A 19,675-nucleotide genomic window follows, 5' to 3' on the forward strand; every position below is an offset into this window, starting at 1 on the left:
ACAATGTTGAAAATAATTTTTTATTGAACCAAAAACGATAAAAGAGTTTAGTTATGGCGGAAGAACTACTACGTCAAAGTCGCAACTAAGTGTCATTTTGATACTATATACCTCGACTGAATGTGTTATTATTGAAGTTCGACTCGATGCCTAATTGGGTCGTCTACTGCCATTAAACGCTTCAAACGCACAAAATAATGTGCGCCAGTAATTGATTACCATTTTGAATGAACTCTTTACGGATGATACGGATGCCACTTTTTGCTGGGAAATGGCCGAAGTCCGGAAACTCAATTTTTGCACTGTGTACAAAGGTATTAAGGCAACTTCCAAAGTATGGAAGTTTGGAAAACCTTTTTGCATGGAAATGTCATGAAAACCAGTTGATTTAATTTAAAATAAGTTAGTTTCTAAATCCATCCATTTGAAGTTTTTAAATAGCTTACTCCCGGTAAGCGAATAGCTGAGTCAAAATGAGTAAATTAATTACAGTTTCAATTGAAATTTCGAAGTGCCTACCTACTTGGTATAAATTTTGTTCATACTTTTTTTAAATAATTTTTTTACTGCAAGTATGTATTTAAAAAAATTAGTTTTTTCAAAGTGGAGGCATATGTACATATCGATACCTGAATATAGAAGGCCTGATTTAACACTTTTATTTTTTTCACATAGTAATTCTAGAATCAAATACATAGTACAGTTTTTAGTGGGGAAATTTGTTCCAAGAGCGTATTTTTCTAAAGGCCTTATATAATTAAATACTGTTACAAAAGTTCTATTGCATGCTTTGTAAGTAATCGTCTGACCTTTTTACAAAGCAGTATATAGAAAGAAAATGAGTAAGGGCATATATTTCTGTATTAAGGTAAAACCCTATGGGCATACATCTTTACAAAAGTAATCTGACGTATCTTGTTCTGTTTTATCATGAAGAAAATTTAAATATTTTTTTAACCGACTTAACTAAAAGAAGAAGGTTATCAGTTCGTCGGAATACTTTTTATTTTATTTTATTGTTTTTTATTATGTTACTGCATGAAGGGAAGCTGCTACCTCACAGGTGGTCCCATACTAATTTGGTTTAAAGCCGATTATTGGATCATGAATAAATTAACGATAACCTTATAAAAATGAGAAATGAAGTCGGTTTTATTTTCTGCTTAAAAATTACTTTCTAATAAACAGAAATGGGAATACTCTTGAAACTAGATTCCCGTTTGCAATTCTAAATTGAATTCTGAAAGAAACTGTCAATTTTATGATTAAAACATCTTTTAATTGGATTATGCAATACAAATGTATATATTCATATACATATGGTAAATACATACATACATATGTACATAGTATTTTTGAGGATATTAAAAACTATTTAAAATTGTATTTTTTGTCATACACAGGAAGTGATGCTTCTTTTTATACAGCAAATTTTAGCTTACTTCTTAATTTCATTGTAGGAAATTTACGTTTTTTCATTTGTTTAATGTATGTATGTACTTCTTATGTTCCAGTGATTATTTTACTGCATTTTGTACTCTTTTATTTGTGTTTTGTATTTTGTTACGAGATTTGTTTGCTAACTCTAACATCAAGTATTGTAATATTTGGTAGGCTAGTTGTAAGTATGTATGTATGTATGTGTTGGTTGTGTGTGTGTGTGTGTGTTTTCCTTTCAACTCTTCCTTTTACACTCTTACTTGCCTTTGTAGTTGGTAAAATCCCTGAATTTAATTTTGCTTTGCATAAATAATTTTGCATTATTTTGCTTTTTTTGTCATTTTGAAATTTGAAATTGTGAAGACTTTTTTTTTAAAGTAATGCTTAGCGCTTAAACATAGTTCTAAATTTAATGTGTGAGTATGTATGTATGTATGTGTAAGTAATATATAAATACGTATGTGCTCATATCTTTGAGATAATTTTCACAATTGTTGCCAAATATTTCAAAACTTTTAATGCTTTTTCACTTTCCAAATGATTAAACAGCTTTCACAATTCTTTTCTTTGAGTTTTACTTTCACAATTTTTATGTTTTTTTTTTTTTTTTGTTTAAGAAGTCAATAGCGCTGGCCACTTTGAGGGCTCAAGCTATCATATCTTCTCTTTACCTCCTTTTTACCTTTTTTTCTCTTTGTCAATTGGTTATATTTTTACAAGTTCTCATTTAAAATGTGATTTGTATGCATTTTGCTTTTTCTGTTATAATTTTTTCCGATCGCATAATTCTTTTCAAGTACTGGTTTTTCAATTTGTTCAACTGCTTGTGACGGCCACATTTGTTTTTACATTCTCAATTTTATTCGCTCGCCTTCGCCTGTTATGGCGTTTAGTTTTGTTTTTGTTTTGTTATTGCTGCTCTTTCTGTTGTTATGCTACTCGTGATCACTTTTTAGTTTTGCGGCGCTTTGCAGTTGTTGACGGAAAATTCTATTTGTTTGGCAACTCCGGTGGACAGTCTGGTTGGTTGGAGGGATGAGCTGCACGGAAAGCAGGATTAGCCTCCAGTTCACGATCGATGCGCAAGATGATCGGATATGGACGAAGATCGACATGGAATCTATTAACGAATACATGTGTATAAGAGATAAATTAAATAGTTGTTTTTGTAAAATTTCTAGAAATACATACATAGTTTAAAAATATAAAGATCTGTTGAGGTAGTCGTGAATTACTAATTAAAGATTATGCATAGTGTAAGAAGTTTACAGAATAGACCAAAAGTCAAAGTTTATGGCAGCTGTTCAATGGTTAAAGGGTGACGCAGAACTTTGACAGCAATTATTTTTGTTAGGTTGGCATAGAATATGATCTAAGGTTACCTCGACCAGCCCACAAAATCTGCAGCCCGTCCCTACATGTCCAGGTACCCACCTAAGTTCCTAAATAGTTTTGAGGCGACGACAAAAAAACATGGAGGCCTTTCTTACAAATCTGCCCTAGCACCCATACTAGATGAAAAGTGAACCTGTCTTACCGTTTCCGAATTGATTGTGATGGAATCGACTGCCTTTATGACAACTAGACTTATACCATAAACAGTTGCGTGTTAGCCACTATGTTGTTCGGCCTAATGGGGAGATGGAATGACGTTGCCATTCCAAGATGGTTGGCATATACTCCTCTAGCTTGGACCCCCTAAGTATGGAGCCGAATCGTGTTTTCATATGCCTGTACCCCTTCTTTGTATGATAAATTTTACTACAAGATAGCCCTTTTGCGCAATAATTCGTTTCGAGCGCTTTTGAAAAAAGGCGCTCAGCAGCCACCGAGGCGCCAACTAAATGACAGTATTTTTTGAAAGTCCGTAAAGATTTGGGTAAATACTTTTCATTTAATCCCAAGCGTCCATGATAATCCGCTTTAGTTCTTGGACTTGACAATTTAAATCATCATCTTTTTGTCTTCATTTGTGTACAAGAGATATATGAGGGGCCCAAAGATCGAACTCATTTTCTACTGATTCAAGGTAACTTGAAACTTTACAGATATGTTTTATTTGATGCCAACGTCCAATGCCTCAAACATGAACATTAGGGCGGGTCGAAAATCTAATTTTTCTCAAATCCCTTGGTAATAGTGAAAATATATTGTATCATGAAGTCAACAACAAGCCTGCGAAATATTAGTCTTTCATTTTAATTGTAAGAGCCCGCGCATCGACCGCCAAGTGACCCACAGCACACTAGTCGAATAAGACCAATTCTTGTTAAAAATTCTGGGTTTAGCCAAAAATTTTGGTGCATATTATTAGATAATGAATCCTTTAACGCAAAAGATAAAGTCAAGTATCATTTCGCGTAGCCCTTTATCTTATATTTAATCTCAAACTCATATATTTTCAAGAAAATTTTAATTGTTCTCTTGATAATTGCACTGGCCTATAGTCAAAAGATGTAAAGAACAACATTAATATTGCTGGCGTGCATTTAGATCGCTAGTTCCAAATATTCTAATCCTTTTTTAATATCAGCTATATTTTGCGATTTTTTGCAAATTTAGGAACAATTTCGGTAGCTCTAATAGAATAGCCATTATTTTCCATCATCGCGGAAAAATTTTGTTTATGCAAATTAGTATGGAAACACTGAACAGGCACAACTTCTAGACACACTAATTGGTTTACTTATGTTTATGCATACAATATAAAAATTGCAAATATAAGAAAATGATAAAAAAAATTTGTTCAGGATTTTTTTTATTTTAAAATAGTTTGTTTATAATCTGAACTATTTTAGTCATATTATTATCAAAAATCAGTAACATTAAGTCTCGCCTTCAATTTGTTAATTATTATGCACCGATCGAGTAAAATTTACCAAAGATATATCGAAAAACTTAAGTGGATTTCCAGTTTTTTCCTAAAAAAAATTTCTCTTTAATTGTATAAATAACCTTTAAATAAAAGAACCGGATTACAGAAAACTGTGCCAGCGAGTGACTTTTTTCGTTCAAGCTGAATGCAAAGCAATATCGTCCAATTGGAGAGTCCTCAAAAGGATTCCCCATTTGCATACTTACAGACACTTTTTCACATAATGGAATTAACTAAAATATTTATGTATATCTAAACACTTATTGCACGTCCCCTACTTTCATATAACGGCATATTTAAAAACCGCGAAAAATGTGCTTCTGCGGCGACTAATGAAACCATTCCGCACCAGTTTTCAAGACTGCAAAAATGGACTTAAAATGGGCGTTTCTCACCCTAATTGTAATGTATGTAAATACTTATATGTTTGACACTACTATTAACTTGTCGAACGATTCCTAATCTTTGACAATACATTCATTCACCACGATCTTGAAAACTGACCAAATCGGCGTGACCAAGTCCATGGTCATTTTAATATTATATAAACATTAAAAGGTTTCAAATAAATCTCGTCTCACTTTTTTGTATTTTTCACTTGGTTGCTGAAGTAATGAAGAACTGAAAATTCATAAGGGAAAATCATAGTTTTGTTATTTTTTATTTTAATATCTTAAAAACGTGTAGACTTATTGAAAAATGATAAATGAACGTGAGGTTCTAAATTTAATAGCCCTTAATTTGATATATCGTCCTGTTTATAACAATAACGCATTCCATAGATATTACAAGCCAAAGTTTCATTTTCAAAATTCATACACTTTGATTCAATTGCGCGGGCTAAAGATAAGTTTTAAATTAATCTTTCGTGGCCAATAACAATTGGCTGAGACCTAAGACATCATAATATTACTATTACAATGCGGTCAAATTACTTTTATTTTCCCCCATACAAAATCGACCCAGCCTAATGAACATTCTGTTTGAAAACTTACCAAAGTTATTAAAAAAATCAATTATGATTTTTTCGATTGACAATGAAAAAATTAGCAATTTCGGTACTTTTTCGTTTTAAGGGTAAAATTGCACAAACACTTGCTCTATTTTTTATTGTAATAATTTCTGAAACTCCTTTGATTGAAATAAATGCAAGAAGAATGCTTTGTTTTTTTTTTTTTTTTTTTTGGTTTGCCGAGAGAAGAAAACAACTCTTGGGATTTGCTCACTTTATTTGAAACTTACCGTCTTGCATTAAAGACCTGTGGCACCAGGCAACAATCTGCCATGGAAATCTCATCGCCCACGCAATACTTGCCGGCCGAGGTGGAAAGTGCTTTCTCGACAGCCCGAAAGCCGCGTGTAATCCAATGTTGTGCCCATTCTTTTTTCTTTTCTTCGCCGACATGAATGAGTACAATGAGGTTTTGTAGGGGCTGTATACCCGAACAAATAATCTCTACAATTTCACGCACTTTTGCGCGTTTGTGCACATCTTGTGGCAACAGTGGACGTTGTGGACGCGTCTCTTCCAAGTAGTGCATAATAGCTACAGACTCGATAAGTGTGTGGCCATCTGAATAGGAAGAAAGAAAAAATTTCAATATATTTTGTTTTCAAGTCGTTGCCAAACATTTTTCAAAACCCTGCTGTGCTTACCAATCTGCAATGCCGGCACCTGCTCCATCGGATTCACCTCACGATACTCATTGCAATGCTGCTCGCCACCTGACTTGATTAAGCTAATGGGCTTGATGTCATATGGTATCTCCTTCAAATTGAGAGCGATGCGTACACGCCACGAACAAGAACTCCGCCAATACGAATAGAGTATTGGCTTCGATTCCATGATGTAATTTAGTTTGCAAGGAGTAGAAGAATCAGTGGTTAGCGATTTAGACATTATTTGGTTTTGTAAATATTTAATGGTTAATAGTATATGAGCTAATAATGTTGTTTTTTTGACGTAGAATACGTCGTTCGTTTCGAGATGGGAGGCTATGCTCAAATGTTGTAGTTATAATTTTTAGAGCTTCACAAAAACCCCGGTACCAGCATGCTAGTTAGTACTGTATACGGCAAAGTTGGTTTGGGAGACATTTTCTTTCATAATTTTTAGCGTTTGTTCATGTTGAGTAACCACTGTAGGACAGTGTTATCAAAACGATGAAATCATTTTGCTCTTGTGAAGGCTTTACTTGTAAAAGGGGCTAACCTGTATACTTACATGCCTTAACCTTGAAATAGACATTTCAGCAAATTTGTTCCAAATAAATGTAAGTAAACTATCAAATAAATAAAAATAAATTAATAAAAGCCATCCTACACGCATGTAGTGAAGGTAAAAATTTTAGCTCACGAAGTAAAATTTTCTGATGTTCCAGAAAGGTATGAAACCTTTGGCATAGCCGAAGGCAGCACTGTCACACATACATTTTATTTAAAGCAAGGGTACTCATCCAGTAGATCAATTGGCTGACTTGACTCACAATAACATCACTGTGGCTAACAGCTATTTTAAGCTATTTTTGAGGTATTTGAAGGAGATTGGTATCAATCTTAATGCGTTTGAAAGGCTTTATTGAGAACTTTATTTATTAGGGTTGCCACTTGTTTAAAAAGCAATTTAAACTTGAATTGTGGTACTTAGGTAATTTAAATGTGTGTCACAATAGGTGTTTAAGCAAGTTTTAAAAAATTTCTGAAAAACGTTATCGTTCAAAAGCAATGTTATATATGGGGAGAAGGGAAGATGGGGCATACGGTTTATCTGATCGGCCCAATAGTTTTACTATAGCTTGCTAGTAGCATGAAGAACAAATGTACCAAGCTTGAAAATGATAACTTTCTTTTCAGAATTTATGCCAAAAAAAAAAAATTAAATTCCGGCCAGTTGCATAGTAGAAATTAGGCTGCTTTAAAGAGTTCAATGAACTTCCTGGATGTTCGTAATTCTTGACAACACACTTAAACACCCGCACACCAAAACTTGCTAATGACGTCTTAACTAAATAATAATAATGAAGCAATTGATGCCACGCTTAGCCGAATTGTGTCGCACCCCAAGGTCGGGTCATTGACTTTCTTTGATGTGAGCAAAACACAACGACCATCATATGTACATTCAAATAGGGAGCGCTTTACTTTGCATCGGCTGCCGTGTTAACGCACAAGGACATTCACCTCGCTTAAGAGTAAATAAGTATGCAGTAGGCTCAGTTTGCTTTTGAGTGAAATTCTCATGCTACAAGAAAATAGCGCGTCCTTTATTGTTAGCCCATTCCTCCTCACTCATTGATTTGTTAGGCATTTTATGCTCCTCCAGCTGTTTTATGCCATAATACCGGTTGCATATTATGTTGCTTATTCACAACATGGAGCAAAGTATAAAACACAATATGATGGGGAGAATAAATTTTGGTAGGAAGAGTACGAGCTAGGAGAAAGAGTAAATTGAGGAAATGAAATTGTTGAGAGTATGAGCGATGTACATATATGTATATGTCATGTGTTTGTGGTGTATAGTAAATGAGAGTGTGGGGGGAATGTGGTTATTACTAAAGCAAAATAAAATGACAAAAGTTTTGAAAGCGCCCGAAAGCGGCCGAAAGCCCTTAATAAGCTATAGTGACAAAAGCTAACCTTCTACATATACATATGTACAAGTTGATTTGCCACAAGTTCAAAGCCGGCGTTTATTCGAAACGAAAGCTTGACTTTGAACATATGTACATATATACAGTACGCCCTTGGTAAGAGCAAAAGTCCATAACGCAACACCTCGGTTCAAGCAACATCCAAATGTTTACCATTATTGACTTAGTAATTGGAACTTAAAAAAAAAAAGATGTTTCAGTAAACGCAACTTTCTATCCATAATTCTCTTTAATCGATTCAGCAGAAGACACCTTAACTATTCAAATGCTGAGGGAGTGGACCGTCGATAAGAATGAAACCTTATAAAAATAAAAAAAATAAACAATTTTCAATTTTCCAAAACAAATTAACCAAGAAATATACTTATTTAGATTTTGTATAGGTACATACATATACATGATTTTCAAGTGAATTAAAATAATAGATTTCTTTTGTCTTAAGCTTAGAATCCAGCTCTCAAGAAAAATCACAAAAAAAAATATTTTTTATTATTCTGTTGCTTGGAAAAGCACTTTCCTTTTGCTGTTAATTTTCTTGAAGAACTAAATACACGAGCATTTTTTTTGAGAGCTGCAAACTGATTTAAGTAATTTTGATAGAAGAAAATTCCTTTTCATTTCTTGTGCGTCATTTTACATGCATTTTTCATTTTTCTTGAGAGCTGGAAACAGCCCTAACAATATTATTTTACTTAAGATATTTTTTAGGTTAAATCATTCCTTCGGGCTAAATTTTTTTACGATTCGGTTATTGAAACAGCCTCAATCAACGCAACTCGTTGCTTTTCGCGAGGCCGTACTGTATAAGTATTTACATACTTATGCACATATACTTACAAATATTTACATGTGTACTTTGTATTTATTTGACAGAAACAAGTCTGCCATATTAAGCCGTTCCATATTAAGTAAGCTCCGAATATTCTTTGTAATCCTTCATTTCCTTAAGGCTGGGGTTCACTATTTCATATTTTGACACAACAAATTTTGTTGCAAACTTTCAAATTATGTATTCTTACTCGCGAAAGCTTGGCGTTATGAACAGAGAAGTGTGAGAAAACTGTTAAGGTTTGCAGGAATATTCAATAGCCTTACAAAATTTTTGCGAGCGGTTTGAGTGAAATGGCACATGCGCAGACTAGAAGCAATTTTGAAAGGATATTCAACATAAAAAAATACATTAGGTGCGAATGCAAAGTAACTAAGCAGTGATGCCAGATAATAGACTTATTTTGGCATTTTTATCATCATAGCTGGGCATTGCAAAATACATTAGAAATCAACTTCTGTTTCACCAATCAGTTTAAAAACCAACTGGGCAAAATAAAAATGAATTTTTTTAATGTAAAAAATTAAAAGCCGATAATGGTTATATAATTCCCACTTTCACAATATACGGTGGCTGATTTTCTTTGTTTATTTAATGAATACTATTTTTTATGAACGTATAGCTCATTATCTAACCAAAACCAAGTAAGTCCAAAGTTCAAACTCTATACAAAAATTTGGGAGATTCGAAAAAATTCGACAAAATGTTAAGTTTTTCACTGATGTCAGTTTTATAGCCTATTAAATATGGAAAAGGTGTTTTTTTGTTGACTGTCTTACGTAAGCTCGATTTTTTTTTTACATGGAGAGTGTAATAACTGAGCAATACATTCAACAAAAATGCCAAAAATCTACAGTAAATCTTAGCTACTGGGAGCTTGCTGCAAAACTCCATACCTATCTACTAGAGATGGGCGCGGGATGTCACAACCCACGGTACTATCTTCAAAACAGCCGGGATAGGCGGTAGGGGGATGCATCCTCGGACACAAAAATGGATATTGGGGTGGTCCGAAATTGCATGCGAAAAATTAAAGCAGCAATTTTTATGCTCCCACCCACTAGGATTGTTCTACACCGAAAAAATATAACCCTATTTTTTATTTTGAAATCCAAAAATATTTAGAAGTCGCTCAAAGCTTTCCATGTATGTATTTTATATGGGGGGAAAACAACTTTTCGTAGAAATAGTGTAGAATTCTTGAAAATCAATATTTTTGATCGAAAAACTATGTTTCTCTTAAGGAGATTTCTAATAAAATTACCGAACTAACTATTTTACCATTTTTTAATACTAACTATTATTTATAGGTCCCCCAAAAACCCCGAAAAATGCATTCTCAGACACATAAAAAATCGTTAGTATTAAAAAAGGCAAAATAATTAGTAGGGTATTATTATTGGAAGTCTTCCGAAGAAAAAGAGGGGTTCCCGATCGAAATATATTGATTTTCAAGAATTCTGTAACATTTCTACCAAAAAGGCGGTTTTCCTTATATAAAATACATGAAAATCTTCATTGGCTTTGAGGCAGTTCTATATATATTTTTTTTTACAAAAGAGTACGGATAATTTTTCCATTTGGAAAAATCCTAGGGAGCTTAAAATTTAAAACTTTTATTTGGACCACCCTAATGGACTCGAAAAGCTAATTCGAAGCATTTAAAATTAGCTGGAAAGAGTTCTGGGAGACTCCAAATAGTTTACACAGTTTCTTTTAAGACGTGGCTACAATTGAGTGTATCTCAAAATATTTCGGAACACTGCCTGACCAGCACATCGCACAGGTAATACCATTTTGTTCTACATACATACATATTGAAAGCAGTAGAGAACTTGAATTAAATATGCGTACATACATTTTTCACATTGCTAATGATTTAAAACCGGCTCAATAACGTAGCGTGCATATAGGCCAACTATATTTTAGTAGTACTTATGAGTTTTCCTCTCCCCGGGCGTCATCCTAGAAAAAAATGTGTTCGCTAACGAAACTGTGGGCGGATTTTTATCCTAGGTATAGCAAATCGAGTTTTGAGTTCCTTTTTAGTGTCAAAGTTTTGCAGTATTCTACATAGTTGCAAAAATATGTTTATTGGTTGCATATTTTTAAACACTTTTACAAGCTTTACAAGCTCTTAAACTCAACAATGACAATACTGTGCACTTGAATTACATCCATGAGGCAAAAACTACTCTTTCGTCTATCGAAGGCCGTGAAATTTAGATATTTTTTTTATTTACGTTGCCTTCACCGTCAAAACGAAAAAGACATGCTAAATTACAACGGATTTGCAAGTAAAAACAAGTCTGGCAACGCTTCTCAACCAAAGTTACTCGTTTGTAGGATGAGAGGTAAGAGCGTGGTATGAGTGAATTTTTCCCAATCGACTCGCTTAAGAGAAAACTGAAAAAAATTTTAAATTGCATATCTGTACTTATACGTAAATACATATATATACAGAATGCACGCCAATTGTCAATTAAAATGCAGCGCGAAATGGCACAGAAACGAACTAATGCGCTTAGTAAAGTTGCATTAATCTCTTTCTGGCTAGCGTTGGTGTGAGTGAATTCAAATGAAGGTGTGATGGCTAAATTTTCTCGCTGTACTTTTCATAAATCGACCATGGAGGATTTTATGTAAACTTTAATATACACATATGTATGTATGTTGGCAATTGTTGGGAACTTACCTTTGCTATGGCCGACAAGGACATAGCGTTGTGATGGTACTTTGAATAGTTAATTTTGAAGCCGTTTATAACACACAAACACACACTAATAAAAGCGAATCGCACGGGAAACTATCGTAACGATTCCCAGCTTTAGAGTTTCTCTTTACTTTCGTGGTGTGATATCCCAAAGGATATGCTGATTCAATTTTAATCTAAGAATCTATTCACAAAATGCAACTTGTTTTTATCTATAAGTGTTCCTTTTTACGTGCTACAGGATTTTAGTTTCACTTTCAATAGCCCGAATACACTGCCAGGGCACAAACATCGAGCGTGCGTAGCCAGCGAGCGAATCGAATTGAGTCACTGTAGTACAGCTGCTCGTGCCACACTAAATTGCACAGCAATGTTCGTAAATTTCTATATATATTTTTGGATTAAAATAAATACTCGCTTAGCTGTACAGATTTTAAATTAAATTTTCACTTCAATTGATTTTCCAAAATTTTACTTTGTAGGCTTTGCCACTTCCACCGTATGCCTTTTTCAATTCCGCTCCAAGTCCTTTCCCAATGCTTCAAATGCTGGGGCAAGTACAATGCCACAATTGGTTAGTTGCCGCAACAAAAATATCACAAAACTTTCCGTGCTGATGGTTTGCAACACACTAACAATGCAAAAACTGAGTAGCCGGCTGAACCAAATCAAACTGATTTGCGCTAAGCTCAACTGCATATACGCGCACATGTATGTATATGTGCACATTTACTCACAAATACATAAGCTTCCACCGCCAAATTCGTCCTTCTCATGCATCCTTTGGTACGTTGTTGTAGGGCAAGCAACGTTGACAGCTGCTGTTGCCACATTCTGACTAGCAAAAGCTTATTTAGGAGAGCGTACCCGAGCATACTTATGCAGTGGTGAATTATAAAAAGCTTGTACGTATTTTTGCACGCGAAGTTTTCAAATTTAAGTAAACTTTTGCGTGATATTAGAAGTGTACTTTGGCGGTTTTGGTAGGAACTAGAGCTTCCAAAAATTTGGAGGAAAATCTGCTTTTAAAGAAATTTAGCTTTAGAACGGTAATGGACATCGCCGTGCCCGCGGGCGAAGCTCTTTTAAGCTTTATATGCATTTTGTATAGACCGACGCATTGACGAAAAAATTCGCTTAAAAAAACTTCGGCGAAAAAGACGCGTAAACATAAATGTATACCTAGCCAAGGGCAGCCACTTAAGCATTATGTACGTACCCACTATCATAGTTGAACGCAAAAATAAGTTAACGCGTCTTTCTTCGCCGTCGACATGATTTAGGAGCCTTTCTTCGCTGATGTTCGCGCCTAGTGCCGATACAGTTTTAGTTAATGAAGTGCAAGTTACAGCAAGTGGCTAAAAAGTCACGTTGATTTTTAGTTTTTTTTCGGTGACGTGCTTTTAAGTTTTTATATTTTTTTACAATATTTTTTATAGAAAAACTGGCAAATACCCGGCGTGCTTCACAGCGCCTTAAAAATATTTTTATGCTGTTACTCCTTCCCACTTACGGCTTTATGCATAAAAAGTAGATGTTAAGTGAACCCGAATGTTATCTGTGGTATGTTATCTCCCATTCGGAGATAATGTGGTGGGCTTTTGAAAATTAAAGAAAAAAGGAATGTGCGATGGTCCAAAAAAAAGTAAAGTCGGAATTTTAACGCTCTCGCCCACTAGGATTGTTCTATACTGAAAAAAAAGTAAGTGCGGCTGGGCCCCACTGTAGAAGTGAAACTTACGTACATATCTAATTTGTGTCATAATCAATATATCGAGGGCTTATATTCAATACAATCTATCTGCAATTTTCAGAAAAACTACTTTCCGATGTTGAACCCATTCGGTGCTTAGCTGTCATCACTAATGTTAATTTGAATTATGCAATTATACATACATGGCCAGCATCAATATCATCGATGGCAGTTAAATCTTAGGTGGATTTCAATAATAAATATCAATGGCAATATCGATAAATATCGACAATAAAATCGATAATAAAATCGATAAAAATATCGATAACAAAATCGATAAACATCGATAAAAAATGGATAAAAATCGATAACCAAATCGATAAATATCGATAAAAAATTCGATAAATATCGATAACAAAATCAATTAATTTTGATAACAAAATCGATAAATATCGATAACAAAATCGTTAGCACAATCGATAAATATCGATCACAAAATCAATAAATATGGATAACAAAATCGATAAACATCGATAGCAAAATCGATAAAAAATATTGCTAACAAAATAGTTAAAAATACCGATAACAAATCAATAACAAATTCGATAACAATATCGATTATGATATCGATAAGTTCTGAAAATATCGATGGCAAAGTTGATAAAAATTTCGATAAAAACGTCGACAACAAAATCGATAAAAATTCCGATAACAAAACCGATAAAAATATCGATTATTTTATCGATAAGTTTCGAGAATCCCGAAAATCTCAAAATAGTTACCAGATTGAGTCTCTGTGTGTCTCTCTATATCCTTTCCTTTCTAATTACCTTTATTTTAATCTTTCTTCCCCTATCTTCACCTTTACTTTTATCGGTATCCTCATCCTCATCTTTGTTTTTACTTTTATGTTTATCATTTTCTTCATCTACATATTCCCCTTCACTTTTGTCCTTATATACATATATAAGTAAAGTGTTTAAATTTACCTTGGTCTCCATTTTTGACTTTATCTTTACGCATCTTTGTTTTTGTTTTTATTCTTACCTTGCCTTTATCCTTTTCTTTATCTATGTACGTACTAACCTTTGCTTTCATTCTTATATTTGTCTTTTTCTAAGTGTTATTCTTTAACCTTTTATTAGCAAATTTTTGTTAAATTAATACCACATGCACACACACAAGAAGCACTTGTTCAGCCCATTTCCGTTGCATCATTTCCGTTGCACCGTTTCCGTTGCATCACTTCCGTTGCATCATTTCCATTGCACCATTTCCGTGTGCAATTTCCCCTGAATTTGCCAATTTACTCCCAACCAACTAACCGCCGCTGAAGAAGTTTCACTTCAAAAATATATCCCTATTTTTAGTTTGAAATCACAAAATTATTTAGGGGTCGCTCAAAGCACTCAAAATTTTCCATGTAGTTTATATCGGAAAAAGCAACTTTTCGTAGAAGTGGTATAGAATTCTTTATAATCATTATTTTTCGATTGGAAAACTCTGCTTACTTTCAAGAGATTCCAAATAATAATACCCTATTGTTTATTTAACCATTAATAGTAAAATCGTATTTTATAGGGCCGCCAAAATCACCAGAAAATGCAATGTAGGGCCAAAATAAAATCTTTAGTATTAAACATGGTTAAATAAACAACTGGCTATTATTATCGGAAGGCGCCTGAAAAGAACTAGAGTTTTCCGATCGAAAAATATTGGTTTTTAAGAATTCTATACCATTTATATAAAAAGTTTTCTTTTTTGTTTTGATAAAAAAACATCGAAAACTTTGAGCGACCTCTAAATATTTTTGGATCTCAAAATAAAGAAATAGGGAAATAATATATATTTTTTTTTGTATAGAACAGTCCTAGGGGTGAGAGTATTAAAATTCCGACTTTACTTTTTCACATGCATTTTTTGGACCACCCAAAACTATTATCCCAAATTATTATCTTAAGCAGGGAAAAATTGGTTGCACAAATTGATTCAGCCTCTTAGAAGCGTATCGAGAAACTTGAACGATCCATGCATTGTTGTTAGATATAAAGCCAATCCGTTTATTTTTTGTTTTGTTTCTCATTTCACTTTTATTTTCATATATGTATGTATTATTTGAAAAGAATTTACATGATGGAATAATTTTAATTGTTTCTTCATCTTAAATATGGTAATAATTGTCTGTTTTACACATACAGTGTATATATATTTGATAAATTTTTGTATGTGGATTTCTTTAAATATTGTATGTAAGAAAGTATGTGTGTCTTTTAAAATTAAATACTTTAATTACAAAAATTTTTGTGAGAAAAATTCAAATATTTCATATGTACATATGTTTGTATGTATTTTTAAAACGGCTTGTGACAATATGTATAGGTTTTCATATATTGTTGTTGTAGAAAAAAATAGTTATTAAAAGTATTAAATAATCCAAAATATTTATTCTTTTTTATAATTCATTTATGCTTGGATCTATTTATTAGACTTTAAACATAATTTAAAGAGTTCTCATATTTTTTGTTTGTTATTTGATAATCAGGTGGCTGTTTAAAACATTTCCGCTATGAAAAACATTAAGTCAAAGGGACAAAGTGATTTATATGTGTATGTATGAGCGTAATTGCATTTACGTATCGGACTTAATTTGCTAACAAGTAACGAAGTAACATTGTCACATATGTACAAACGTCTATGGGAGTGTATGTATTCGGCTCGTTTGGTTCTTGATTTTGTTTGTATGTATGTATATACATATATAAAGTATTTAGCACAATTTTCCAAGTCTTGAATTTCAAAATAATTTCACACTTCCGCCGTTTGTTAATTTTTTTTATGTTTTTTTTTTGTAGTTTTTCTCAATAATAATAATTATACTCGTAAGTATACATATGTATGTATATTTTATATGCTTATACATATGTATGTATGCATATAGGTATATGCCGTCATTGAGTTGACGCTAAAGGTAATTAACGCAGATTTTAACAATTGTTCATCATGTAAGTATGTTTGCATGTGTGTGTATGATTGTTGTATGCTTAAAGGTATTTAATATACATACATATGTGTGTATGTAGGTAGTTATTTAATTAAAATGTATCTACGCACCACTACTACAGAAGAGTATAAATGCATGCAGATATTTAAATATACATTAAAATACATGTGTATGTGTGTATGTTTATGTAGACATCTCTAAGTGTTTGGATGTAATATGTAGTATGTGAAAGTCGAACACTACCACTGTATGTGTGATGTATCCTTATAATAATGCTTCGTTGCGTTGTGTGTGCCTACGTGTATAAAGTGTAAAGTGGGTTTAAGTTCCTTTAGTAAAACTTCAGGAAAAGCGCACAACCGAGAGAATATAGTTTTATTTACACATAGAAATGCAAACACACAGCCATACAAATCAATCACTAACTCAGAAGACTAAATTAAAAAAAAAAAAAAATTTATGAAAATTCTTGGCATAGACATTTATTCATAAAAAGCCACCAGCTATACTAAAGCTTTCAGTGTTCAAAAGAATCTCGAACCCGAAAAAATGTAAAGGAATACATTCGTACATACACACATATGGGTTAATTCTTGTCAAATCGAGCAATGGTTGGCATTTGGATAAATTTTGGTCAGAACTTTTCGTTTATCATATCAAGAATATCTGCCATAGCAAGAAAAAAAATCTTTTTAACCAAAGTTCAAAATTTTAATTTTTTTTTTAATATCTCTAAAACTATGAGTATTATTGTTACAAAAATCGTTTTTTATAGCACTAAATATTATTATATAATTTTTCTTTCTACCCCAGAAGCATTTTTGTAACTATAAAAGTTTTTGAGATATTCAAAAAATAAACTTGCTAAATCCCGGAATCTGTCAAATTTGGAATTTTGCAAAGCTATCGAAAAAAGTTTAAATATCCGGAAATGTTTGAGTTTTTTTCTTAAGATAAGAATTTTTGAACTTTAAGGAAATTTTTAACAAAATCTAGATAAAATTATGGTTAACAATTTCTATTGAATTTAAATTTAGAATTAGCCAGAAAATGATTTTTCTAAGCTCAAAAACTTTTATGGGTTGTTTCAGCTCAAGTGACACAACTTTTGAAATCGATGTCTTCCGATGCGGATAAAATTTGCACCAAGTATAATGGATAGTTTTTTTTGAAAAAAGATTTCCAGGGGATCGGTTCAGGATTTTCCGAGTTGGAGGGTCTTGAGTTTTGACATTTTGGTCAAACAGTCCTTTTTCGGATTCATATATCTATCGCTACCTTAATTCACAAAGGCCCTAACCAACACTTCGAAACTTCGCTTTTCACAGATTCTGGTAGGATAGATTAAAATACATCTTCCATACAAATTTCGAAGTCTTAGTAACAAAAATAACGGAGTTACATGCCACTTTTTAAAAATCCCTACCTGTTTTTGATACTTATTTTGTAATGTTTTTTGCTTCTTCTGTAAAGTAAAAAATTTGTTGGTTAGGGCCTTTGTGAATTAAGGTAACGATATGTAACTAATTACCTATTGTATTTAGAAATTTTTTTCAAAAATTTTTGCTATTGGTCTTCTTCAATCTTAAAGAAAAAATTTTTTTTTTTTAAATATAAATACAATTTTTTAACTTTTTTAAATCAAAAATATTTTTGACTTTGTTTTCAAAATGGGATATTTTTCGTTCAAAACAAAGCTTAGGGATTTTCCTTTAAGAGCTTTGTGGTAGCTTAAGCGTTTAGTAACTCGAAACAGCGGTTTTTAAATTTTTAGTATATGAACTATTTTATTTATTTTTTTATATTATTGCGATTTCGAAAATTTTCAAGATATAGCTTTTTTATATTATATTTATTGATAAATCGGTTTCCGAGATACACATACACTGACTCAAAGTTTAGCATAACAAAGTGCAAATTTTAAGTATCTAGAACTTCCCACTGATTTTTGGCATTTTTTTTTGTTGACGGTGCTCCGCATTTTTTCATATAAAAAAAATTGTCAAACATAAATTGCTAAAAATCAGCGGTAAGTTCTAGCATCTACAGTCCTAGCTCTTTCATTTGACCCCCCATTTTCGAAAATCGGTGGTCCATTTTTGGATTTACATAATCTACACAACATATGTAACCTGATTTTTGTTAATAAAGGAGCGAAAATTATTTGTTCGAATAAAAACTGTCGAGTCATGCGACAATTCGAACTAATTGAGAATCGCCCATATCTGAAACAACACAAATGAATGAAAATGTGAGGATTTTTAAAGAAAATGCTATTAAACAATGAGCTAAAAATATAGGTAAGTTTTTGCTTTTGCGATTTCAAATTTCAAAATTATGTATTTTTTGAATTTGTTTTCAGTATGTCTTTTTTAATTCGAGACCCGAACCATTTGTGTAACTATAATAGTTTTTCAGATATTCAGAAAACAAAAGTTCCCAACTCAAGTAAATTGTGAAATTTTTAACTGTCGACAAATTTGTTTTACTTATTTAACAAAATATACTTATAAATAAATCTATTACATACCTAGCATAGCACTAGCTACAACGCCTTCGGCTGACATTTCTGATCAAAATTCAGCCAAATCAAAAACGGTCGATACCAACCATTGCTCGATTTGACATGGATTGACCGGTATATACATATGTATGTATACACAATTCAAAGCCAATTTTGCTAAATATTTTGTCACCAGGAAAAATGGTAGGATTTAAAAGGCTAGAATGTTCTATGAATGGATACTTTTGTTCAGGCATAGTTTGATTGAAAGCCTAAATCGGCTGTTTCATTGTGTAAGAGGTTTCATATTTTTTGTGGGATTTATTTAGCCGCAATGCTGCAACAGTTAATCAACTTAAATTTTACCTTTTAAGCAACTTCCCATTTATTTATTTAACTTTTGCTCTAATAAGTACTTAGTAAGTATGTGTAGTGTAGGTTGGTATATGATTTACTATAACCTATTAAGATCTATTAATCGATACTTGAGATAAAAATTTTAGACGTAATAAATATATAAAGATCTAAAAATTATTGGAGGGAATTAATTTATGATTCTTTTGATATCTACAGAGTTTTTTCCATTCTCTAATAAATGGCAGGAGTTCAGTACTAAGACAAATAGACACGTTGTTACCATCATTGTTCTAAGGAATAACAATAGAAAATATTAATACATTAAAACAAATAATCTCAAATCCTAAAATTTCTTTGCAAGTTTAATAAAAATTTGCCTCCACGTAACTCAGATCATGCGTCTAACAGGCATTATAGTCTTGACTGTCCGTCTGTTACGATTTTCGGCATTTTACAGCATGTACAGAAAGAACGTCGACGAGGTGAAAAACGAAAATTCAATTAATAACCTACTACCTATATATTGTATGTAACCAGATAAGCCAAACAACTTTAACGAGGGAATACTACTATAAAACAAAGAAAGGAATCGCAGTATACTGAGCCAAAGT

General features: G+C 32.5%; 2 protein-coding genes across 14 annotated transcripts in view; one reads left to right on the forward strand and one right to left on the reverse strand.

Annotated features, from left to right (window-relative positions):
• Positions 1-19,675, forward strand: part of LOC118737481 (RNA-binding protein Nova-1) — a 290,538-nt gene that overhangs the window by 193,316 nt on the left and 77,547 nt on the right. The gene's annotated exons all lie outside the window — the stretch shown is intronic.
• On the reverse strand, positions 1,559-12,153 carry LOC118737484 (probable maleylacetoacetate isomerase 2). 2 transcript variants are annotated; one of them, XM_036468023.1, is made up of 5 exons: positions 11,986-12,153; positions 11,493-11,894; positions 5,972-6,149; positions 5,558-5,888; positions 1,559-2,560 (listed from the first exon to the last, which is right to left on the reverse strand). In XM_036468023.1, the coding sequence occupies exons 2-5, from the start codon at positions 11,514-11,516 to the stop codon at positions 2,431-2,433; spliced, it is 663 nt and encodes a 220-aa protein (XP_036323916.1). In that variant the 5' UTR covers positions 11,517-11,894; positions 11,986-12,153; the 3' UTR covers positions 1,559-2,430. The 2 variants fall into 2 exon arrangements, with proteins under 2 accessions (XP_036323916.1, XP_036323915.1); XM_036468022.1 differs by lacking the exons at positions 11,493-11,894; positions 11,986-12,153 and having other exon boundaries at positions 5,972-7,183.

Source organism: Rhagoletis pomonella, unplaced genomic scaffold, assembly GCF_013731165.1.
Source record: "Rhagoletis pomonella isolate Grant_MI unplaced genomic scaffold, Rhpom_1.0 Rhpom_scaffold_00004, whole genome shotgun sequence".
NCBI classification, from domain to species: domain Eukaryota; kingdom Metazoa; phylum Arthropoda; class Insecta; order Diptera; family Tephritidae; genus Rhagoletis; species Rhagoletis pomonella.